General features: G+C 38.8%; 1 protein-coding gene across 2 annotated transcripts in view; it reads left to right on the top strand.

Moving 5' to 3' along the window:
- The window catches only part of CDYL (chromodomain Y-like), a 59,595-nt gene that overhangs the window by 17,831 nt on the left and 22,308 nt on the right, over positions 1–19,456 (top strand). For both annotated transcript variants that reach the window (XR_001866092.1, XM_017746928.1), the window contains exon 2: positions 18,796–18,840. Coding sequence is in view for 1 of the 2 variants with exons in the window: in XM_017746928.1 (XP_017602417.1) it covers positions 18,796–18,840 (45 nt within the window). In the remaining variant the exon portion in view is untranslated. The remainder of the gene's footprint in view (positions 1–18,795; positions 18,841–19,456) is intronic.

The following is a 19,456-nucleotide window of genomic DNA, read 5'->3' as shown; positions in this document are numbered from 1 at the left end:
AGCAGGAATTACATCAAAACTTCGTATGAAAGCTATCAGCAATGTCCCACAGAATCCTACAATACAGTGATTGCATGGCAGTATTACTAACACTTTCTGACAAGATTTCTTGCCTTTTGTTCGCTTTTGTATAAATACAAAATATTGTGTTAGGCACTTCTGAATAACCATAGGTCATGGGGCTTGTCTATCAAATGTGCTCATCAGCACAGAGGCTGCAATTTGTGATTTTTTTTTTCCACAGTTGGAATGCTTTTTTTATATAACATTTTAAGTCAAAAGACACTGAGGTCATCTAGTCTGCACCCCAGTGCCTTCCAAGTCATTACATTTCATCACTTACTGCAATATCGTGAGTTAGCTTCAGTTAGCCTAGAGAATTATCAGACTCCGGAGGCTAAATTTTTGTTTGTCATTTAATGATGAATAGCAGGGAGTTGATTAGAAAAAATATGCTCAGATGAAAATACTTGTTTTGTGTGTCATGTTCTGCATAACATCTTGAGAGGATGCCATCTGCTTCTGAATAAATAAATAAACTGGATTCCTATTAAAAGAGCTTGCTTGCAGAAAAGCAGCTTATGTTTCAGTCATGTACACATAGCCTAGCTCTGGTAATGTGCCCTCCAAACACTTCCTTCTGGCAACCTCTGCTCTTCCCACCAAGACCTGTGCAGATTGTTATGCCTCCCTGAATGCCTGAGTGTGCTGACAGTGAAAAACTGTGTAGGCTGGTTATTAAAATTTCAGCTGAGGTCATCCTGATAAAGGGCTTGCTTTTGCCATTTGTAATTTCTTCCTTTAGCCTCCATCTCAGCTGAGGAAGAGAATAGTGGTGGGCTTACATGATTCTTTGGTAGATCTCTGCACTCCGGACTGGACTTTCTCTTGCATCTGAAAGCTCGGTTGGCATAAGGAGCTTGATGAATGCAAGAGATGTATGAGGATTTTTTAAATTGCTGTTTCCCCCTTTAACAAGAAAAGGGTTGGGATTGTTTTGCTTTGTTGTGATCTTTTTGTGGGTTTTGTTTTTGTTGCAATTGTCTGTAGACTAGCATATCACCAGAGAGACTTTTTAATTTTAAATGTGTCAGGCTGAGCTGTAGTCTGGAAAGATACCTGCAGGGACATCCAGCACGAATAGATTTTAAGATAGAAGGTCTCACAAATGCACTGCATTTTTTTTTTTCTGGTATTGTCTAGGCTGTGAAGTTCTGCAAAAGTAAGGAAATTTTTAAGTGTCTTCTTCAGTTTCATTCAGTCTGTTGTATCCAGCCTCTTTGAAATTTTCATTCTGTACTGCGTTCTTGAAGGGAAGGAGAAATACAGCCACAAATTTCTATTAGGCAACCTAGCCCAAGCCAGCTATACTTTCCCCCCTAGTAAGTACTGTGGTTAAACATTAAGTAGAATTGCTTCCCTGCACTAGCTTGCTCAATGTCGTTTTTCCTTCTATCTGTCCCGCTTATCACTCCATGGTTTTGGCTGCTTGTTCCTGTCCATATCCTTTAATTTGTGACAGCCTATTTAAAGGGACTGAGCATGGGCTGAAACCAGCAGGCAACTGGGGAAAGCAGGATCTTGAAACTGGCACTGGTGCTTAATGAAGTATGCCCTAGGTGTATTTTGAACAGGTTTATTTTTTCTTTTTTTCCTCCTAAAAATAGCTGGTAAAGTGGTGAGGAGAGTTACCAAAGCTGATTTCTTCACTGAGCAAAAGCCCTTATTACAATGAGTAGAGGTACAGCGATAACTCTGAAGCCCCCTAATTAACAATCTCTGAGTTGCCCATAACCCTGATGCAATAGACCAATCTGATACTCCCTCATAGATGCAATCAGTGTCACTAAGCAGCCTCTTCCAATACTGGCAATGTGTAATATATGAACTCAGAAACCTCTGAACTCTTACAGCAGTGGAAGGATTGCTTTATATCTCAACTAAGCTAATGCAGAGCCTTTTTAAGGACGATACCCTTTAGCCATTTCCATTCTTTGCATTGGCAGCTGTGTTCCTGTGGATGATAAGAATGAAGGTACCTGACTCAAACCTTTGCCTCAGATGAGAAGTTCGTAATTCAGACCCTGCAAAATGTGGCCTGGGCTATTAGTCTGTATGACTTTTTGGAACTAATGAAGGAAGTTGCCTTTTGACTTCATTTAAAATAATGTGTTAGCAGGTCATAGAGAGATAGAGGCTAACAAATTTCAAAATGCAGCATTTAACAGGTAAACATGTCTCTATTCTTTACTCACCTCTCTGATAAGAATAATTACCAAGATCTAGCAGTTAGTCCAATGAACAAGATATATTGGGTTGTATTTGGTTATTTAAAAAAAATTATGGGATTCAATCTTGTGGCTAAAGTTCTGGAGTTTTTTTGTTTTGCTTTTCATAATACATTTTGATATCCTTGTGAAGGTTGCTCAGGGCTTGTTTAAAATATTTGCAAGGATGGAAATCCCATGCCATTTGTAAACACTTGTTCCAGTGCTTGACTTACCTCATGAATTCTTTTTTAAACGTAATGTCAGCATTTCACTGGTTACAACTTTCCATGGCCCCACATAACTTAATGTGCACCTCCAGGAGTAATCGGGTTGTGCTTCTGCAGGGCCGTACATTAGGTAATTAAATACAGCATGATCAGCTCTCGTTAAGTGCTTTTTTCTAATGTGTCATGCCATCCTACATAAACTGCAGGAACCAAAATCTGAATAGTTTTAACTTGTTAACTTTCAGCATGGGAAGTCTGATTTCACAGGGAAAAGTTCTGAGAATCTCCCATCTACCTCAGCAAATAGTCAAATTGAGCTTGTAAACAGTATTCAGACCTTGTAAAGTATTAGCCATGCTTGAATCATTTGACTATTTGGACATGTAGCCTTCCAGTCTTTGTTACAAATTTCGAGAATTTGAGGGATCTGTTAGGACTTTTCAATTAGATGTTGTTACCAGGTGGGAATTCTGCGGTGTATGTTCTAGAGTAGGTTTAAATCTCTTAGGGAGTTAATGCCCATATTGGCTCTGTCTTTAGTGGTGCTGGTTTCTACCAGTAGCTTCAAACTAGCAAGATGGTATCTGTTTATAGTAAGCCTGTTACTCCAACACGTTTTCTCCAGTTAGAAATTCCAAACATCTTAAGTTTAAGAGCTGTGTAAAACAACATGTCACTGAAGCAATAAATATTGGCCTTCGTTCAAAATACAGCAGCATTGAAACTGAAACTATACGTGTGGAAAGCAGAATTTATTTTTAAAACTCAGGGATTTTGTTAGGGCTACAGCTTGGACAAAAGGAGGTGCTGATCATCTTAGTCCGTTCTTGTACTAAGAATTGAGTATTTGTTTTTCCTGACAGAGGTTGCATGATCTGTTCCTAAAATACATCTGTAATGGGAATTAAACCATCTCTAACTCTCTTTTCATACTATTTTTATTAGAAAAGTCCACTTCTTTTCTTTCCCCAGTATATTCTAATAGGTATAGGTCCAGCCAATGCTGTTCAGTAGTGGTTCTTCCAACAAGCAGTATCTGACTTGCAAATGCTGTAGAACAGCTGTCAAATCTCCATACTTACTTCTTCTGGACTAAAAAGACCTATTCTGTTAATCTTTCCTCTTATGTATTCCTTTTAAATCTCTTAACTTTGTTGATCAGCCATGAACAGTCCAACGTATCTCTTTTTAGGTACATTTCTCAAAACTGGATTGCTTCAGCAGATAATTAGTAGAATGTATCATCATTTGCAAGTTTCCTTATCAATGTGCCTCTGAATTGGGTGTTGCCTTCTTTTGTATATTAACATTTTTAATGGGTATAGACTTCATGATTGGTTACATAACCTGATAAACTTTCCTGTGTTCTGCTCCATAGTCTGTTATTCCATATTTTTAATGCATGTTTTATTTTTCTTCCATACAAATAAAAATTCTCTTTTCAAGCTGTCTTCCAAATTCAGCGATAAAATTTAGAAATCTGATACTCTACTTCTAAACATTTGCAGTCCTTCCAATTTGATGTAATCTGTTCATTTCATGAGTGTAGTTTCTCTTCTATTATCCAAGTCTTGATTAAAAAGTACTGGCTAGAATTGGGCCCAAGGCAGACCTTTGACTTGAAAAGTAATTTTAGTTTGATAGTGTGTGAATTTCTTCATGTATTTTTCAATTATTCCTATACCTTCCTTCTCTCATCTTCCATTGGTTGTTACCCTTAGAGAATAATTCCTTGTTTTGCCACCAGTCTCGAAAACATCTGTTCTCTTTTCTTTCCTTTTTACCCCTCATCATTAGGTTTTTTACTTGATTTCAAGCAACCTGTAGAGGTTGGTTGCAGGTGTGCGGGGTGGTTGTGCTGGTGGTAGTTTTGTGTTGTGTTTTTTTTGGGGGTGGAGGTTGTGTCTGTTCAAAATTGGGTGGCCAAAAGTAGGAGCCAAAATTTTATTGAAAAACTGACAGCAGTGGTCCAAATGTATTTACGGGGGGAAGCATAGTACTTCCACTGCGGAGGTGTTGCATCAGTGTTGTCCCCCGTCAGTTCCTATAACCAGTGGCCCAGTGACCCTCCTGATCTGTCACAGCACAGCTTTTTGGCAAGGCTTGTCTAATCTAGCAGCTATGACCTTCTGAGTTTTCATAACTTTGTTTTGCTGTTTCTCAAACTTAGGGGTGACATTAGCACCTGTGAGACCTTCTAGAGTCTGAAGATTTCCTAATTTTATCCTTGTAAAGCTAAAAAGGTGCTGAAGACAACTCACACGGTTTGCAGCGCAGCTTAATACCTTATTTGCTTCTACTACACCAACATATATTCCACTACAGCAAGAAAATGTTTTTGTTTTTACCCTTTATTCTTTTCCCTCAGTGAGATTCCTAGATTATGGTTATGGTTTTTTGACTGGCACCAGAAGGGCTCAGCATTTTGCTGTCTCCATGCAGGACTGGGCTGTGCTCACTGCCCTACCTTCCTCCTCTGTAGAAGGGAGTAGCCTTGTGATGTACTTTGAAGTTGTGACCCACTCTCCCCCTCCCTCTGCATGACCTCTGGGTGATGGCAGCCCCCTGAACTGCCCCACATGAGGTTTGTCCATCCCACTATCAAGCACAACCTTGGGCTGCTTTAATTTATGTGTAAATTTTGATGAAGTTTAAATTGAAGTGTCTGCTGTTCCTGAATCAGTTGAAAATTCTAAATGTTGTGCCTAGCAGATTTTAAAGATCACTCTGGTTTTAAAGATTAGCAGCCCATGATCTGTGGCTGTCTTTGCTATACATTGCTTGCTCAGTCTGGTCAGGTGATGTTGTTTGCAGATATTTGCAGCATGCAGCAAATTCACTTCTTTCTTACTTTGACAATTTTTTTTCTCCACACATACAATTCCCAGTGTTTGTAGTGCAGTGACTCTTTTATTGCACAGTGACCTGCAGTTTCAGTAGTTGACACTGCTGAATCAGTGCACTTTCTATTTCATTTTTATCTCCAGACTTTCCCAAAAATTATGCATTATGTTTGACTAATCTGAGTTTTATGCTTGTTCCTCTTCATACCGCAGTGACAATTCTTTCTTTTTCCACATATTTCCCAGTGATCCTCATCCTTTCTTTTAAAATGATGCCATAGTTATTTTAGTCTCTTTTTCCCTGTGAAGGTAAACCATTTATAGATCACTTGTACTCCAAGTATGTGGCCTAGTAGCCTTGTTACTAGGCCTTAGCTTATTTATATTAAGGCTGTTATTCAGAGGGTAGGGGGAAATACACATTCTCAGAAAATCACACAGATTTATATAATACTAGAATATGTACTGAAATAATGACTTTCCACATTAATTTTATCACTCCTGTCTTGATATAATACAAGAAAGTCATCTTCAAGTTCCATTTTGTTTGCTAGCTGTACAGATTTATGGATTTTTTTTTTTTGTCAAACAAATGCCTGGTTAAGATTTAAAAATTAAAAACAAAACATAATGAGTGAGGTCACTAATTATAAACTGGCAGAGCTTCAGTTAAGTGAATTCTGCTAAGAACTTTTCCTGTCCGGGCTCTGGCTTCCTGTCTCAGGCTTAAAGAAACAGCATGTGTATTCTAAAAACCCACTTGTCCTTGTGCCATGCATGCTTTTCACTTTAAAATGATTTTTTTGGACCTATTTAGTGCCGTAAGCAGCAAAGCATTACCTGGGACTTTCCTGAAAACCTTTGACTCCCTCTGGTTTTAAACATATTCTAGAAAGTTGACAAATCTAGCCCGTGTTGGGTTTTTCTTGTTTGCAAGGTAAATATGACATCAGGCTTTTTAAGGACCAACTTCACGGGGTCACTATTGAGATGGATTAGAATACTTCATTGTTAAATTTAAAGGAAAATTATCTGTGCTTAATAAAAATAATGGTAGTTTTTGTCCTTCATATTTTCTTTTCATCAAGATGCCAGTAAAGACCAAGTGTTTGTGCAAGAGTTTGACAAGTAAAAATGCATGTCTCAAAATTTAAATACAGTATGCAGTTTATGGGCTATCACAGGATGTTTAGAAGGATCTTTATAGTTCTGTAAGAAGTGACAGTTTGCTCAAAGAACAAGCAAAATACCCTTAAGGGCAATATACTTCCTAAGAGGTAGTAGTCCGGAAGGTTTGGAGTGTAGAGCGATACTTTTGACACTGGAGAGTGACAGAAAAGGTATCCTGGCTCACTGTGCAAATGAGAAAACTGTCTTTGACCAGAAATACTTAATTTAGGGCCTCTTGTAACCACATGCATGCAATTGCAGGTTTGCTTTTGCTTTTGTCAGCGGCAAATCTTAACTACTGCTGTGTGAAGGCTGCAGTGGGACACCTTCCTTCTAGTGCACCTGAGAGGGAAGTGGCATCAAAGAATTCTTAAATGTGGATTTTCTAAGGTGAAATATTTGTATATTTATTTGATAGTGCAATTTGTGGTGATATGTACACATACAAGTAAAAATATATTTAAGATAACATGGAAAATGAACTTGTGTCTAACATTCAATGTATCTAATATTACCTGCCCCATAAAATTCCAGAAACTGATGCCCAGTTTTGGAATGACTGCTTCAGAGACTCCTGCCTTGTAAATTCACTGAACAGGATGACTACTGATGTAATACATATTACTGAGTAATACATAGCTCCCAAGCTAATTGGGAGCTTTTGTGGTCTAGAGGTAATAATATAGGTAGAATCCAGTAGTAGGCCTGTAGTCAGTCGTGTTCCCCAGGGAGCAGTACTGGGTGCAGTCTTACCCAACTTGTTTGTGAATGACCTGGATGAAGGGATGGAATGTACCCTCAGTAACTTTCCTGACAAAACTGAGGGGAGTGGCTGACACGCCTGAAGGCTGTTTTGCCATTCAGGACTTTGATAGGCTGGACAGTTGGGCAGAGAGAAACCTAATGAGGTTCAGCAAGGGTAAGTGCAGGGTCCTGCACCTGGGAAGGAATAACTCCAAGTACCAGCACAGGCTGGGGGCTGACCACCTAGAGAGCAGCTCTGTGGAGAAGGACGTGGGAGTCTTGGTGGGTGACAAGTTGACCATGAGCCAGCAGTGTGTCCTTGTGGCCAGGAGGGTCAGTGTTATCCTGGGGTGCATCAGGAAGAGTGTGGCCATCAGGTAAAGGGAGGTGATTGATCATCCCCCTCTACTCAGCCCTAGTGAGGCCACATCCAGGGTGCTGTGTCCATTTCTGGGCTCCTCAGTACAGGAAAGACAAGGATCTGCTGGAGGGGGACCAGTGGAGAGCCACAAAGATGATTTGGGGTCTGGAGCATCTCTTATGAGGAGAGACTGCGGGTGCTGGGCTTGTTTAGTCTCGAGAAGGGAAGACTGAGAGATCTCAATAATGCATATGAATATCTCAAGGGTGGGTGGGTGTCAACGGGATGGTGCCAGACTCTTTTCAGTAGTCGCCATCAACTAAAACACAAGAAATTCCACCTCAACATGAGGAAGAACTTCTTTACATTGAGGGTGGCAGAGCACTGGAACAGGCTGCCCAGGGAGGTTGTGGGGGCTCCCTCTCTGGAGACATTCCAAAACCTCCTTGATGTGTTCCTGTGTCACCTGCTCAAGGTGACCCTGCCTTAGCAGGGGGGTTGGACTTGATGATCTCCAGAGGTTCCTTCCAAACAAAATGATTCTGTGAATAAACAATAAGGGTGTGTGCGTTATTATATCTCAGTTAAATGAAATAGGCTTTAAGCAACATTGTTTGGTTTTTATTGTTAGTATAATAGGCTTTTGCCCACAAAATTTACTGGACAGACTATAGAATCAAGTGTTTGGAGTTTTTTTGCCTATCTTAGGGAGAACTCAAGTTTCATTGCCTGAGTCTGCTGCTCTGAATTAATAACATGAGTAAATCTAAGAGTTATTATCTCCATATCTCTACTGTAAATTTAAAACTCTACATCATTTGATAAATTTGGTGAGGTATTTTATTATTTGGTGGGGACTTTTTTGGTTTGGTTTTGTTTTGGCATGTTATTAAAGGTCAGAATAATAAGACATCCTGAGACTCTGTCTTTTATGTATATAGAAATCCCTACTTCTCAGCTATTCTGCTGTCTGGTCATGCCAGGGATCTAAGATCAGCATGAAGTCATTAAGGAAGTTCTTATGTTGGTTGTTAAGTGCTACAAAAATATCAGGCTGATCTAAATCCCTAAGTTTTTTGAAGACAGTTAATACGCTGTGAAGAGTCATTTCAATTCATGGACATGAAGGGCATTTCCTGCCTCTTCTGTTTCTTTTAATCTTCTCATGATTTTTCTCAGGTGATTATTGAAAAATTCAGTCTGGTGGGAGAAAGGCTCAATAGCAAATGAATAATTTGTGGCCTACAAAACTAAGAGTGTTTCAAAAAGTAAAAAAAGGGATTCTGCCCACTATTTTTTGAGAGCATCTCATCAGTGCTTTCCCATTACACTTCTGAAATTACTTTTCTGGGCCTTGTTTCAGTACATAATATAAATAAAATAGATGGCTCTGGCTGGGAGGTAGAGCCATCTTTACCTTACAGAGTGTAAAGTTAACAATTTTATAAACTTCTTCCGGTAACCTGCAGTAATGGGTAATTAATTGTAGCATTCCTGAGATTTCGGGTTTTGGCTTAAAATAAGCAAATGCCAAGGACATAGTACTCTTTCAGTATCAGATAGCCTATCTTATTTTATGGAGCATATGGGTATGTTCTTTCTTACAGACATTTTTTGCTCATTTCCAGTGTGATTTTTCATTAAGGTCACTGGCATGTATGATTTTTCTCATAATTACAGTTGCATACTTCTCATAGCTAATTGCTTGATAATAGTGCAGATAGTTTACCATACTCGATCTTTCTATAAAAGAGCTGATATTTCTTCAAAGCTCTATTTTGTGCTTTTAATAAAAAGTTGAATTTTACTTTTGGAGACATGAATGTGTTTCAAGAGGGTTTTGGAACACCTTTTTTCCTTTAAAGTGAGTTTATTCTTTTTCAGTAGAGGCAAATACTGTGACACTGTTCTATGCTTGTTGCTACCCAAACAAAAAATTATGTGATACCTCAGAACTAAGTTCAGATTTATACTTGTTATTTCTCTATGTGTTACCTTCACTTCTTCTGCCCTTCTGTTTCAGCTTTTCAATACAATCCCCATGGCGTGAGTTTGGGTTTTGATACTAATAGGTTTCTTAGGTTTTTTTGTTTGGTCCATGTTTTTGGCCCTCACTGTGTAACAGTTTTTCACTTGCTGTGAGGTGAAAAGTCAGTGGGATAGAAATGAAACCTGCAGAGAATGTTAGTCTTTGATTTCCAGATTACTTGATAGGATTTAGCAGTAAAATCTGTAAGACAGCAAGGAGCACTATATAAGAGTGCCACAGGCTTCACTGAGTGCAGATTTCTATAAAACATTTCCTGCTTTGAAAGGTTATTCCCTCAGATATGCCTAAGTTTCCTGAGCAGAAGACATTATGCTTCATCTGATGCCTGCTGTTCCACAGCCCCCTTTTTCTTCCAGTCAGTTTTATCGTGAAGGCCTACAGAAGGATGTTCTTTGTTTTGTCTTGGTTCCATCTTTAAAATATTTAGATTTCTGTAGGATGTCAGTATTTGTGGTTGGTTTATATTTGTTTTTTTTCTCTTGCAACTATTGTTAGACATTTTAAATTGTGAAACAGATAAACAGCTAAAACACAAGTATTTTAAAGTTTAGAGGGTATTTATTTTCTTTGTCTGTGTATCTTTCTCTCAAAACATTGTACATTGTTACAGACCAAAGGAATTCCATAGACAAACACTTCGTTTTACCAGATGGGTTTGTCTGAAATACCCAGGATTGTTACATTCATTTTATTGCAGTTGCTACCAGCACAGTAGAAGTAATATTCTATCCTCCACTGCTGTAGTGGTTAGGACTTTCCTAATCTTTGTGCTGCCATGGTATTGCTATTCTTACCCTCTCATGAGGTTATGGTCTGGCAAGTGTGTTTCAAGTTGCACTGACCTTTTTTTGCTCTAAATATCTTGTATGTGTTCATGGACTACTCTTAAATGTTTTCTTTATTTATGAAACTTCGGCACTTTGAACTTTCAATAGGGATGTGAATATTCAATTTGAATGACAAATTTTCAAAATATATCAAGTTTGGGATGAATGTATATATGCTGAAAAATGTCTGCGTGCTTCTGATTGTTTACATTTGATTATATGCCAGTTTTGCTGTTTTATGGTAATACTTATGAATATGTACCTTGTCATATTTTGTGAAAGAAGATACATCTTTAAGTGGTCATATTGTTAAATTAACCAAGAAATTAGTCTTTACTAAGAGATAACAACAACTATTTTTCAAATATAGGTTATAGATGTAAATTAGATGAGACAATGTTAAATTAATTTAATGAACTTTAATACTAAAATCCACATAGTAAAAGAATCAATTACACTGGGAAAAAAAACCTCTACAGAAACTGAATTTAACAATAATTGATTCTTTTGAATCATAAATGCAGCTTTGGTAAGCAGATGAGAAGGAACACTTTTCAGTGCAAATTGACATCTCTTAGTATAATAGATGAAGGAATATCTTTTCCAGGAAGAAATTTTTAAAACAAAAAGAAAGGTTTACAAAGAACTCTCTGTGTGTGTGTGTGTGTGTGTGTGTATGTTCACACAGGCTAACTTCCAGTGCAATGTCTGATGGTTAGTTTTCCATTGAAAGTGTAACAGGGAGTCATTGCTATATGTCACATTTGTTGGGGCTGGATTGTTTTTAGCCATCTTACTTGCAGTATTTAAACTTTGTGAAAGTGCTGAAACTTTATTGGCTTGAGATTTTAGTCTTTTGAAAAGAGGAGGGGCAAAAACCTCAAGCTCTTTAGCTATTATCCAAACTTAAATTGCTAGAGAATAAAGGAAAGGAAAAGGAAAGGAAAATGTCAATAGCAGAAAGTTCTTCAGTGAGTATTGGGATTGCATCAGAGGAAATTATATGGTAGAAATGTATGGGATGTCAGGAATTCCCATATCCTGAGAATGTCATCTGTTGCTCTGCAGTTTGCTTTCTGAATATCTTTGCTGTCAAAAGTGGTGCAGCTGATAATCTGCTCCTCACACAAGCCTTTGTGTGATGATTTGCAATTTAACAGAGCTTTGGCCTGTGTGTCAGAGATGTGCTTTTGCTATCATGCTGTAATCCGTTCAGACTTGGCCACCTTTAAGTCTTTCTAAAAATGTTTGGCTGTGTGCACACTCAGCAAAGCTCTCTTCGTTTTTTATCCTTTACGTTGCCTGAAGATCGCCTACACTGAACACAGTCTGGCTTGGAAATGAATGTAACGATGCCTGCAGGTGTTTCCTACTAACATGATGCTAACAGCAGAGGAAGCAGTCTCCTTTTCAGTGAACAGATCTCCTCAGCAAAGAAATAGACATCCTTAAAAAGATGTGTTTGTTTGTTTGTTTTGTGGGTGTTTTTTGTTTGGCTTTGAAGTGACTGAGTTTTGTAACCAGCTCCTTTTGCTATGGGATGGCTGGGCCTGGAGCAGCTGAGGCTTGCTCTGGGCAGACCAGGTGGGGAAGGGGCTGCTCACCAAATTGCAGCCAGCTGTGGCTGCCCCTGCTGGCAGACAGCTAAATGGTCTTTCTGCTTCAACTCCTTTCCCCTCTACCTCCTTCTTTCTTGCCGAGTTTCATCAGCCTTTTTTATCTTTCTCTAAGGTAACCCTGTGCTTTGCTGTACAGGGGTGTCTCTCTCTGTGCCCTTGCTGTGTCCTTTCCATGCCTGTCCTGCTGGGAGCCCATCACCTCCTGCCTGCCAGCCTGGGACAGCAGCTGCGAACTGGCAGAAGGACAGAAGCACCACCAGCCTGGACCACCGTCCTGCAACTCTTGTTCACTACTGAACACTCCTGTGGCTCATGATGATGTTTCTCTGACAAAGTATTCCTTGATTTAGGGAGGGGGAGAAAGGAGGAATCTGAAGGCCTCTCAAGAGAGAACTGGATCTGCTTTGGCTGAGACTCACGGAAAACCTAGTTTCCCCCTTCCCTCTCCCATATGCTTTGTATATCAGTTAACTTCCAGCATTCATGAGTGGCTAGTAACACTAGGCAATGCTGGACAAAACAGGCAGTTGCAGGACCACTCTAAGTCCAAAAAAGGAGAAGAAATACCCTCAAAAATTAACCGTTGTCATCCCACCTCGATGAATGCAGTAAGTCAGGGAAGCATGGCACTCTTGAACTGTTTATGTCCACTCTTGCTATTGTTTTATCAGATAGTCCAGACTCCCCCATGTCAGGGGAAAAGTGATTTTATTATGGTTCGCACTTAAATGCCAATCAGACTGGCTTTACTTCTCTATCTGTAACCCTGCCAAATTCTAGTTTAACACCAAGCACTGCAGAAGGTCACCTCAGAGAATGATTCCTAGAGTCAGCCATAAACTCCCTTGGGCAGTCCAAAAGGTATTGCACTAAGTTTATCCAATAAGAGCACCCATATTCAATTTAGATAGTATTTTGGTTGTGCTGAAACTAAGGAGATTAGCAGTTTGCCCTGATGAATGGCTGTTCTTGTTCCTCACCCTTGAAGAAAAATGGAATTGTCATTTTTAATCTAATCATCTGGAAGCTTCCTCTTACCCCAGCCTATCTTTCTCATCATTATTTTGAAACAGTTAAAAGGCTATCATTTCTTGTACCCAGTCACAGAGTCCAGTCTTCTGATTTGGAAGTATTTTACAAATAATGTGTAAAACAAGAGTAATTTTTACATCACTGAGATCATTGCAGAAATTACCATTTCAGAGTGGAGACTGCCATCCATAGAAACATTATTACAAAGATCTTACATAGTGTGAGACCCTAAGCTTTATGGCAGAGGGACAGATACATATATTGGAGCTGGGGTTGTGGCTTCCCAGCCAAATATTCAGGCCTCTCCACAGAAGAGGATTCTTTCCCTCCAGAGTTGATTCAAGGACACAGGCAGAGCTCTCCCCACCAGGACTGAATGCAGCAGTTAGCTGAGAATCCGATTGTCACTTTCCACAGTTTGCTAATCTGCACCTGATACCTTAGATCCAGGTACCTTGTCTTGGTATTCCAGCTTGTTGAAAGGCAACTGCCTTTAGGTCAGGGGGAAAAAAGGCCAAAGTGTCGTCACATATGCATCACAGAATACTAGGAAATAGGGTTGGAAAAGACCTTTGTCATCTAATCCATCCCCCTTCCCCCCAGACTGCTCTGCTGATGCTGTTGTTGATTCAGTCAAAGTGTTTTCACATGCAGAGGAATCCATCAGGATCACTGAGAAACACCTGTAGCTCTGGGGTTAAAGAATGTGCCAGCTAGTAACTGTTGTGTCAGTGTGCAGGAATAAAAGCAAGGAAATGCAAAATGGAGGTACATTTTCTCTGAGAGTCATGTGGTGGAACAGAAGGTGTTTTAGGCAATGTGATAGAGTCAGAATGCCATCTGCTTTTGTAGATGCCCTCAGGACATCAGGAGTGTTGATAACTCTAGCTGGTCAAGGATGTAGTGGAAAACAGTTTTATGAGCAAATTTTTCATTGAAAATAATGTGCATGTCTCTGGAGATGCTTGGTTTGCTGTAGAACATTTTTTTGTCTGTGAGAACTACAAAATGGGGAGAATTTTGCTTTCAGTATCTGGCTTGAGTTTACTTGTTGTAGTGTTTGGTTGTATCAGAACATTGTAAGGCAGCTCTTGGGCATATAATAGGATGGATTACAACATGCAGCAGTGGATGTACATTATTTTAAACGGGCTGTGCTTCACTTTCTTTGCTTATGAGTCCTGATTTTTTGCTTTGTTGTGTAGTATGGCTGTACAGGGCCATCAGTGCTAGCTCACTAGAGAGCATGTGTGGGACAAATGCTTTGGCTTTTGTAATGGCATCCTAGTAGGAGAGGAGGTGTTTTTGGAAGGAAATAATTGTTATAAGTTGTTGTTTCCAGTTGATTTGTGACCACTGAAATGTAGTTTTTTAAGTTACCAAAATAGAGTGAAATCACTGATAGACCTTTTCAAAGGGTGATCTAGAAACAGCGCAGGCCTGAATTCAAGCCACTGACTTCCCTTTACCACATAAAGAAAACATATTTTCAATTAAATAATTTCTGTCTTTCAGCTAAGCATGTGTGGGACTAAAGTTATGATCAATTTTAAATGTAGCATATAGTGCTGGGTATGTTCTGCTTCAATTTTAACATTCCTCAAGGAGAATCCATTGATATAACTGCTGTATTAGTGTCTGCAAATTTTATTGTTTCTTATTTATTTTTGCTACAAGTAACATGCAGACTATGGATTCATGTTCATACACCAAAAGAATTAAAACTACTATATTAACTCCAGTAGTAAATGCTAAAATTATATTATTCCTGAATGGATATAGGCAACATTCCTTTTAACAATAGAAATTGCAGCAGAAGTAAAGCTTTGAACAGGGAAGAATAGAATCCTCTTTACAAATTACTACAATTTATTAAGTATACATCTGACCTTGTTTTGAAGCAGTATTTTTACTTCAGAACAGTTTGAGAACTGTTACATAGAAGGAGTAAATCTTAAAACAAAAGAACCACCTGTTTAGGTTTGTTGTGTTTCCAGTTTATCCTCTGAGCCAAAATCCATTTGTCCACTTCTGCATTTGATTACTTTCTACTTCATGGTCATCATAGTGGGTTTTCAGATGTTACAGGGAACATATATAAGCTAGATGAAAAAGAAGGGGAAATTTTGAACTTTAAACCTTAACCATCCTAAAAGGAAGGGGAAGGCTTTGCTTCTCGGCTGGTATGCACAGTGAAAGACTTGTCTTGTGGAGAAGCAATTGGGAGAGAACACCCAAAGTGGAATAGTGTGAGTCTTTCTCTGGAAGCAAAACTGTTTCATGGGCTGGTAATCATAGAATCATTTAGGTTGGAAAGGGTCTTTAAGTTCATCTCAACCCAGCACTGCCAAGTCCACCATTATGCCATGTCTTTAAGTACCACATCTGCATGGGCAGTGTGTTATGGCATGTGAAAGGAATGTGTTTTACAGTGAAATCTACTATTTACCATAGCCATTACAAAAACCTTTCCTAATAGCTTTAGCGTTTGTATCCTTTTCACTGTTTTCTGTGTCCTTCAGAAGACTGACAAAGTTGGCGACTACATAATCCCAAATCGGCTTTTTGAGTACATATTGCACTAATATAATTCTCAGAGATGTCAGGGCACTCTCTAACAACATTTTCTGGGGGCTTACTGGAGCTTTTGTTAGACAGATTTGTGAAGCCTCAGCTTGAACTTTAGTCCCTTTTCCTCTCCCTTGTAGTCTACTCTAGCATTTATTGTAGTCAAAACTCTTGCTGCCTGGACCTAGCAGGCAGGGAAGTCCCTGCTTGTGAAGAGGAGGTGATGAATAGTCACACTTCTCTGACTGTCCCTGTTTGTGCTTCATCCCACTGCAGACTGTGGCAGCCTCAGCGGATGCGTGGCTTTACCTCCCACCTCCCACTGTAGCTCATGTCTCAGTGGGACATCCTGTTCGCATTTTCTTTCCTGGAACAAATTTTCTTGATCCTTTTTTTTCTCTAGCTAAGCATTGATAAACTACAAATTGATGGCAGCAATGATATGGCACTGTATTTATCTTGCAGATAACTGCAACAGTTTTCCTCATGATTTTTTGGGAGAGTTTAAGGAGTTTACATTACAGGCTGTTTTCTACAGTAAAAAATAAACTAATCCACAGATATGGTCTAAAGTACAAGTCCCATTATGTTTGCAGAAGTAGTTCCCAATCATAGTGTATTTTGTAGCCACGGAACTGAAATATTAGAAGATAGATTCACAGAAGGAAGCGGGTTTTAAAACGCTAATTGTTATTTGCTAGTCATTAAACTGGAGAAGAATGTGTTGCTGTTCTCTTTAGACGTGGTGCTTTTCATGTTACTCTGTAAATCCTGTCCTCTTTCCCCTGCCTCTCCCCGATGAGTTCCTGGTCAGCAGCAGCACATGGGAACTGATCAGGCTGAAAATTAACCCAATGCACGCCACAAAAATGTTTGGCTTGTTCCTGCTGTTACATTAGTTTTGTCCGTTTTTGTGGGGATTCTGGCATGTCTTCATTTGTTTATGTCAGTTTATTACTCATTTCTTGACACTTAGTCAGAAGTTGATATTTCTGTCCAAATAATGAGCCTAGAGTAGGAAAGCACTAATACTTTTGCCCAGATACTCAGTAGTGATAGTTGAACTATATTTAATGTTTTTTGTAAACTTGGTTTAGGATCCCATTTGTCTTACTCGAGACTGGGAAAGGAAAAAACAAGGGAGGTAAAACCACAGTTGATAATTTTAAACTGGAATTTGGTTGAACTCTGGAATGGTCCAGCAGATGCATCAGTGGATGGCGGGATGGTATTAAGGAACCCAGCTGCCTTGTGTCTGGGTTAGGCAGAAATACCTGCTCTGAGTTTCTGGCAGGCTATACAAGCAAGAAACAGGGGAGTGAAAGGAAACAAATCTTAGTTTTGATGTTATGTAAACTAGATTGATACTTAAGTATCTCAAAGTAATTCAGTATGTGCTGCTTGCCCACGTCACAGGAGCGTGCTGAGGCTTATGGAAGGAGTGATCTTCCTGAATTTTCCAACTAAACAGAATGCTAGTCTGCTGGCAAGAGCAGTCAAGCCCAAGGACATACATGCAGCAGACTTCCTCCTTGTAGTAGGAATGAACTTGGTTTCTTTATTTGTGGTGTTGATCTGATATGAGCCTGGATGTGATTGCGCTGCTTTTTGCTTGTAGTCTCTTACCTGGTTTTGTGGAGTGAGAGGTGGAGTCAGGAAGGGAGTAATCCCTCTTTGAAATACAAAACCCTCATTAATTCTTTTAGAAATTTCGGTAAGTGTATAATTTTGTTTAAAAATCAATGAAAAGGATGATCCCTCTGCAACATTTTTCTTAATTGTGGTGATTCAAAAGAACAGCTTGAAAAATACACTTCTTCGAGATTGACAGCAGTTTGACTGAGCTGTAGGGGGAAATGTCTGATGGTGTGGTATCTTTTGTGATGTAGCTGGAGTGGAAAAGTCATCAACTATTGTAACTAAAAAAAAGCCAAGGTGTTTATGATTGCAAAACACCAATATGTTGATGTATAGATAAGAACAGAATGGAATAAGCAATAACTTTTGTTCCAGTTAACTGCTAATCCTAGGGCAGCACATTAGTGATATGGTGACGTATTCTGAGATCAAATGGAGATGCAGAGTTTCTTATAACTCTGTATATCAAACTGCCAGTGACAGAGAATGTCCACAGACCATCCTTATACAATAACTCGGAAATCTTTGTTGCTACAAATTTCCACTTTTGAGCATCAGTACATTTTAGGATTTTTAGGAAGTAAAATAATTTTGGATAGAAAATTTTTAAACAGATTTCCAACTTGACAGAACTAAGAGTAATTCTATGTCTACAGTTTCGATGCTGAGCAATATAGGGTTGCTGCTGTGATGAGGTTATTTTTAAATCCTGAAATTTACATGTAAGTATATATGACAGGAAGCTTCTGATTCATATTTTGTAATGGTATGAAACTGCAAAATATTGGTAAAATATATTCCAAGTAATGAGTGACGACTTGTAAAAAGATGAAATTTCTCGGTAATACCCAGTATGGCTCTCCTGAGTATTGCTTTGGATCTCCAGTAGGTTTTAACTGGAAGGACACTTTTGAAACATAGCCTTGAGAGCAGTCTTGTTTATAAACAGAAATAAACTGAAGAGGTTTACGGCTGCCTTTTTAAAACAGTGTTTCTTCCACCTATACCTGAAACTACCTCACTACAAATTTTATTACCCAAGGTACCTTCCAAATTTGCTAGTCTTTAAGCAAGCAAGTCTCGGAGGTATTTCACTTAGTGTGATGTATTTCCCATATAGACTATCACATTTGTCTGTTTCTCCTTTTTTACTGTCAGTCAGCAGTCTTGTCATGGTTAATCCTTTTAGTCTGTCATTTGTTGTATGTACAATATATTCATACCCATCATAATTATTTCTCTGGTTTCTTATGGCATGCTGCTTTCACCACTAGTATTTTAATTGACTTTGTAGCTTACACTACATCTCACTTTTGGTTTTGTTCTAATTCTCCTCTCGCTTTTTTTCTTTATCACTAGAAAAATAGTTTGTGTTGAGCATCTGTAACTATGAGAACTTCAGAGTTTTACTTTGCATTTCTAATACCCGTTCTTTATCTGTTTTAGCATCTCCCTGTATTCTTCCCAGTGTTCTTTACTTCCTATTTTCTTGTAAGTATAGCATATTCTCTTTTTCCCCTCAGTTTCTATTGACCTGTTTAACCATGTGGAGTTAATTGAAGCTACATCTCACTCCTGAAGAAAATAATTCAATTACTGTATAAGTTCAGTTTCATTTTTACACCCTCTCCTTATGCCTGGGGTATCTTGCTATTTGTCTGAAAAGTATTTAATGCAATATCTTTTTACATAATATAGCTATCTAAAATTGCACAGCATTCATCTTAGGAGAAATTAAATTTCAATTCCATTCTGTTTGTTTAGTGGTTGGAATCTGACATGAACAGGTGGGTCCCTGGCAGGTTTCAGGAAACAACCAGTCATGTAATTCATCTATCATTCTGTCTTATCTATGACATGTTTAAATGGTTTCCAAGTTAAAATGGAGCTCACAATTGTGGCTGCTTATGTACTAGTCCCATTATTTTTGTGTACACGATCTTTGCTTTACTCAATAGCAATTCTTCTGTCTTTTGTGTAGTGACTCCCCTTGATATTTTTGTTTTGTCTGTGTGTTCTTAATGGGTCATTTCCTAAGGCAAGATTCAGCATTGTAGGCATCTACTGTACCTAAAAATGTTCAGACCCTGTCACCCATGAACCATGT

This window comes from Corvus brachyrhynchos, unplaced genomic scaffold, assembly GCF_000691975.1.
Source record: "Corvus brachyrhynchos isolate BGI_N302 unplaced genomic scaffold, ASM69197v1 scaffold100, whole genome shotgun sequence".
Lineage (NCBI taxonomy): Eukaryota > Metazoa > Chordata > Aves > Passeriformes > Corvidae > Corvus > Corvus brachyrhynchos.
The sequence above is the reverse complement of the archived record's forward strand: the minus strand, read 5'-3'. Positions and strand labels throughout refer to the sequence as shown.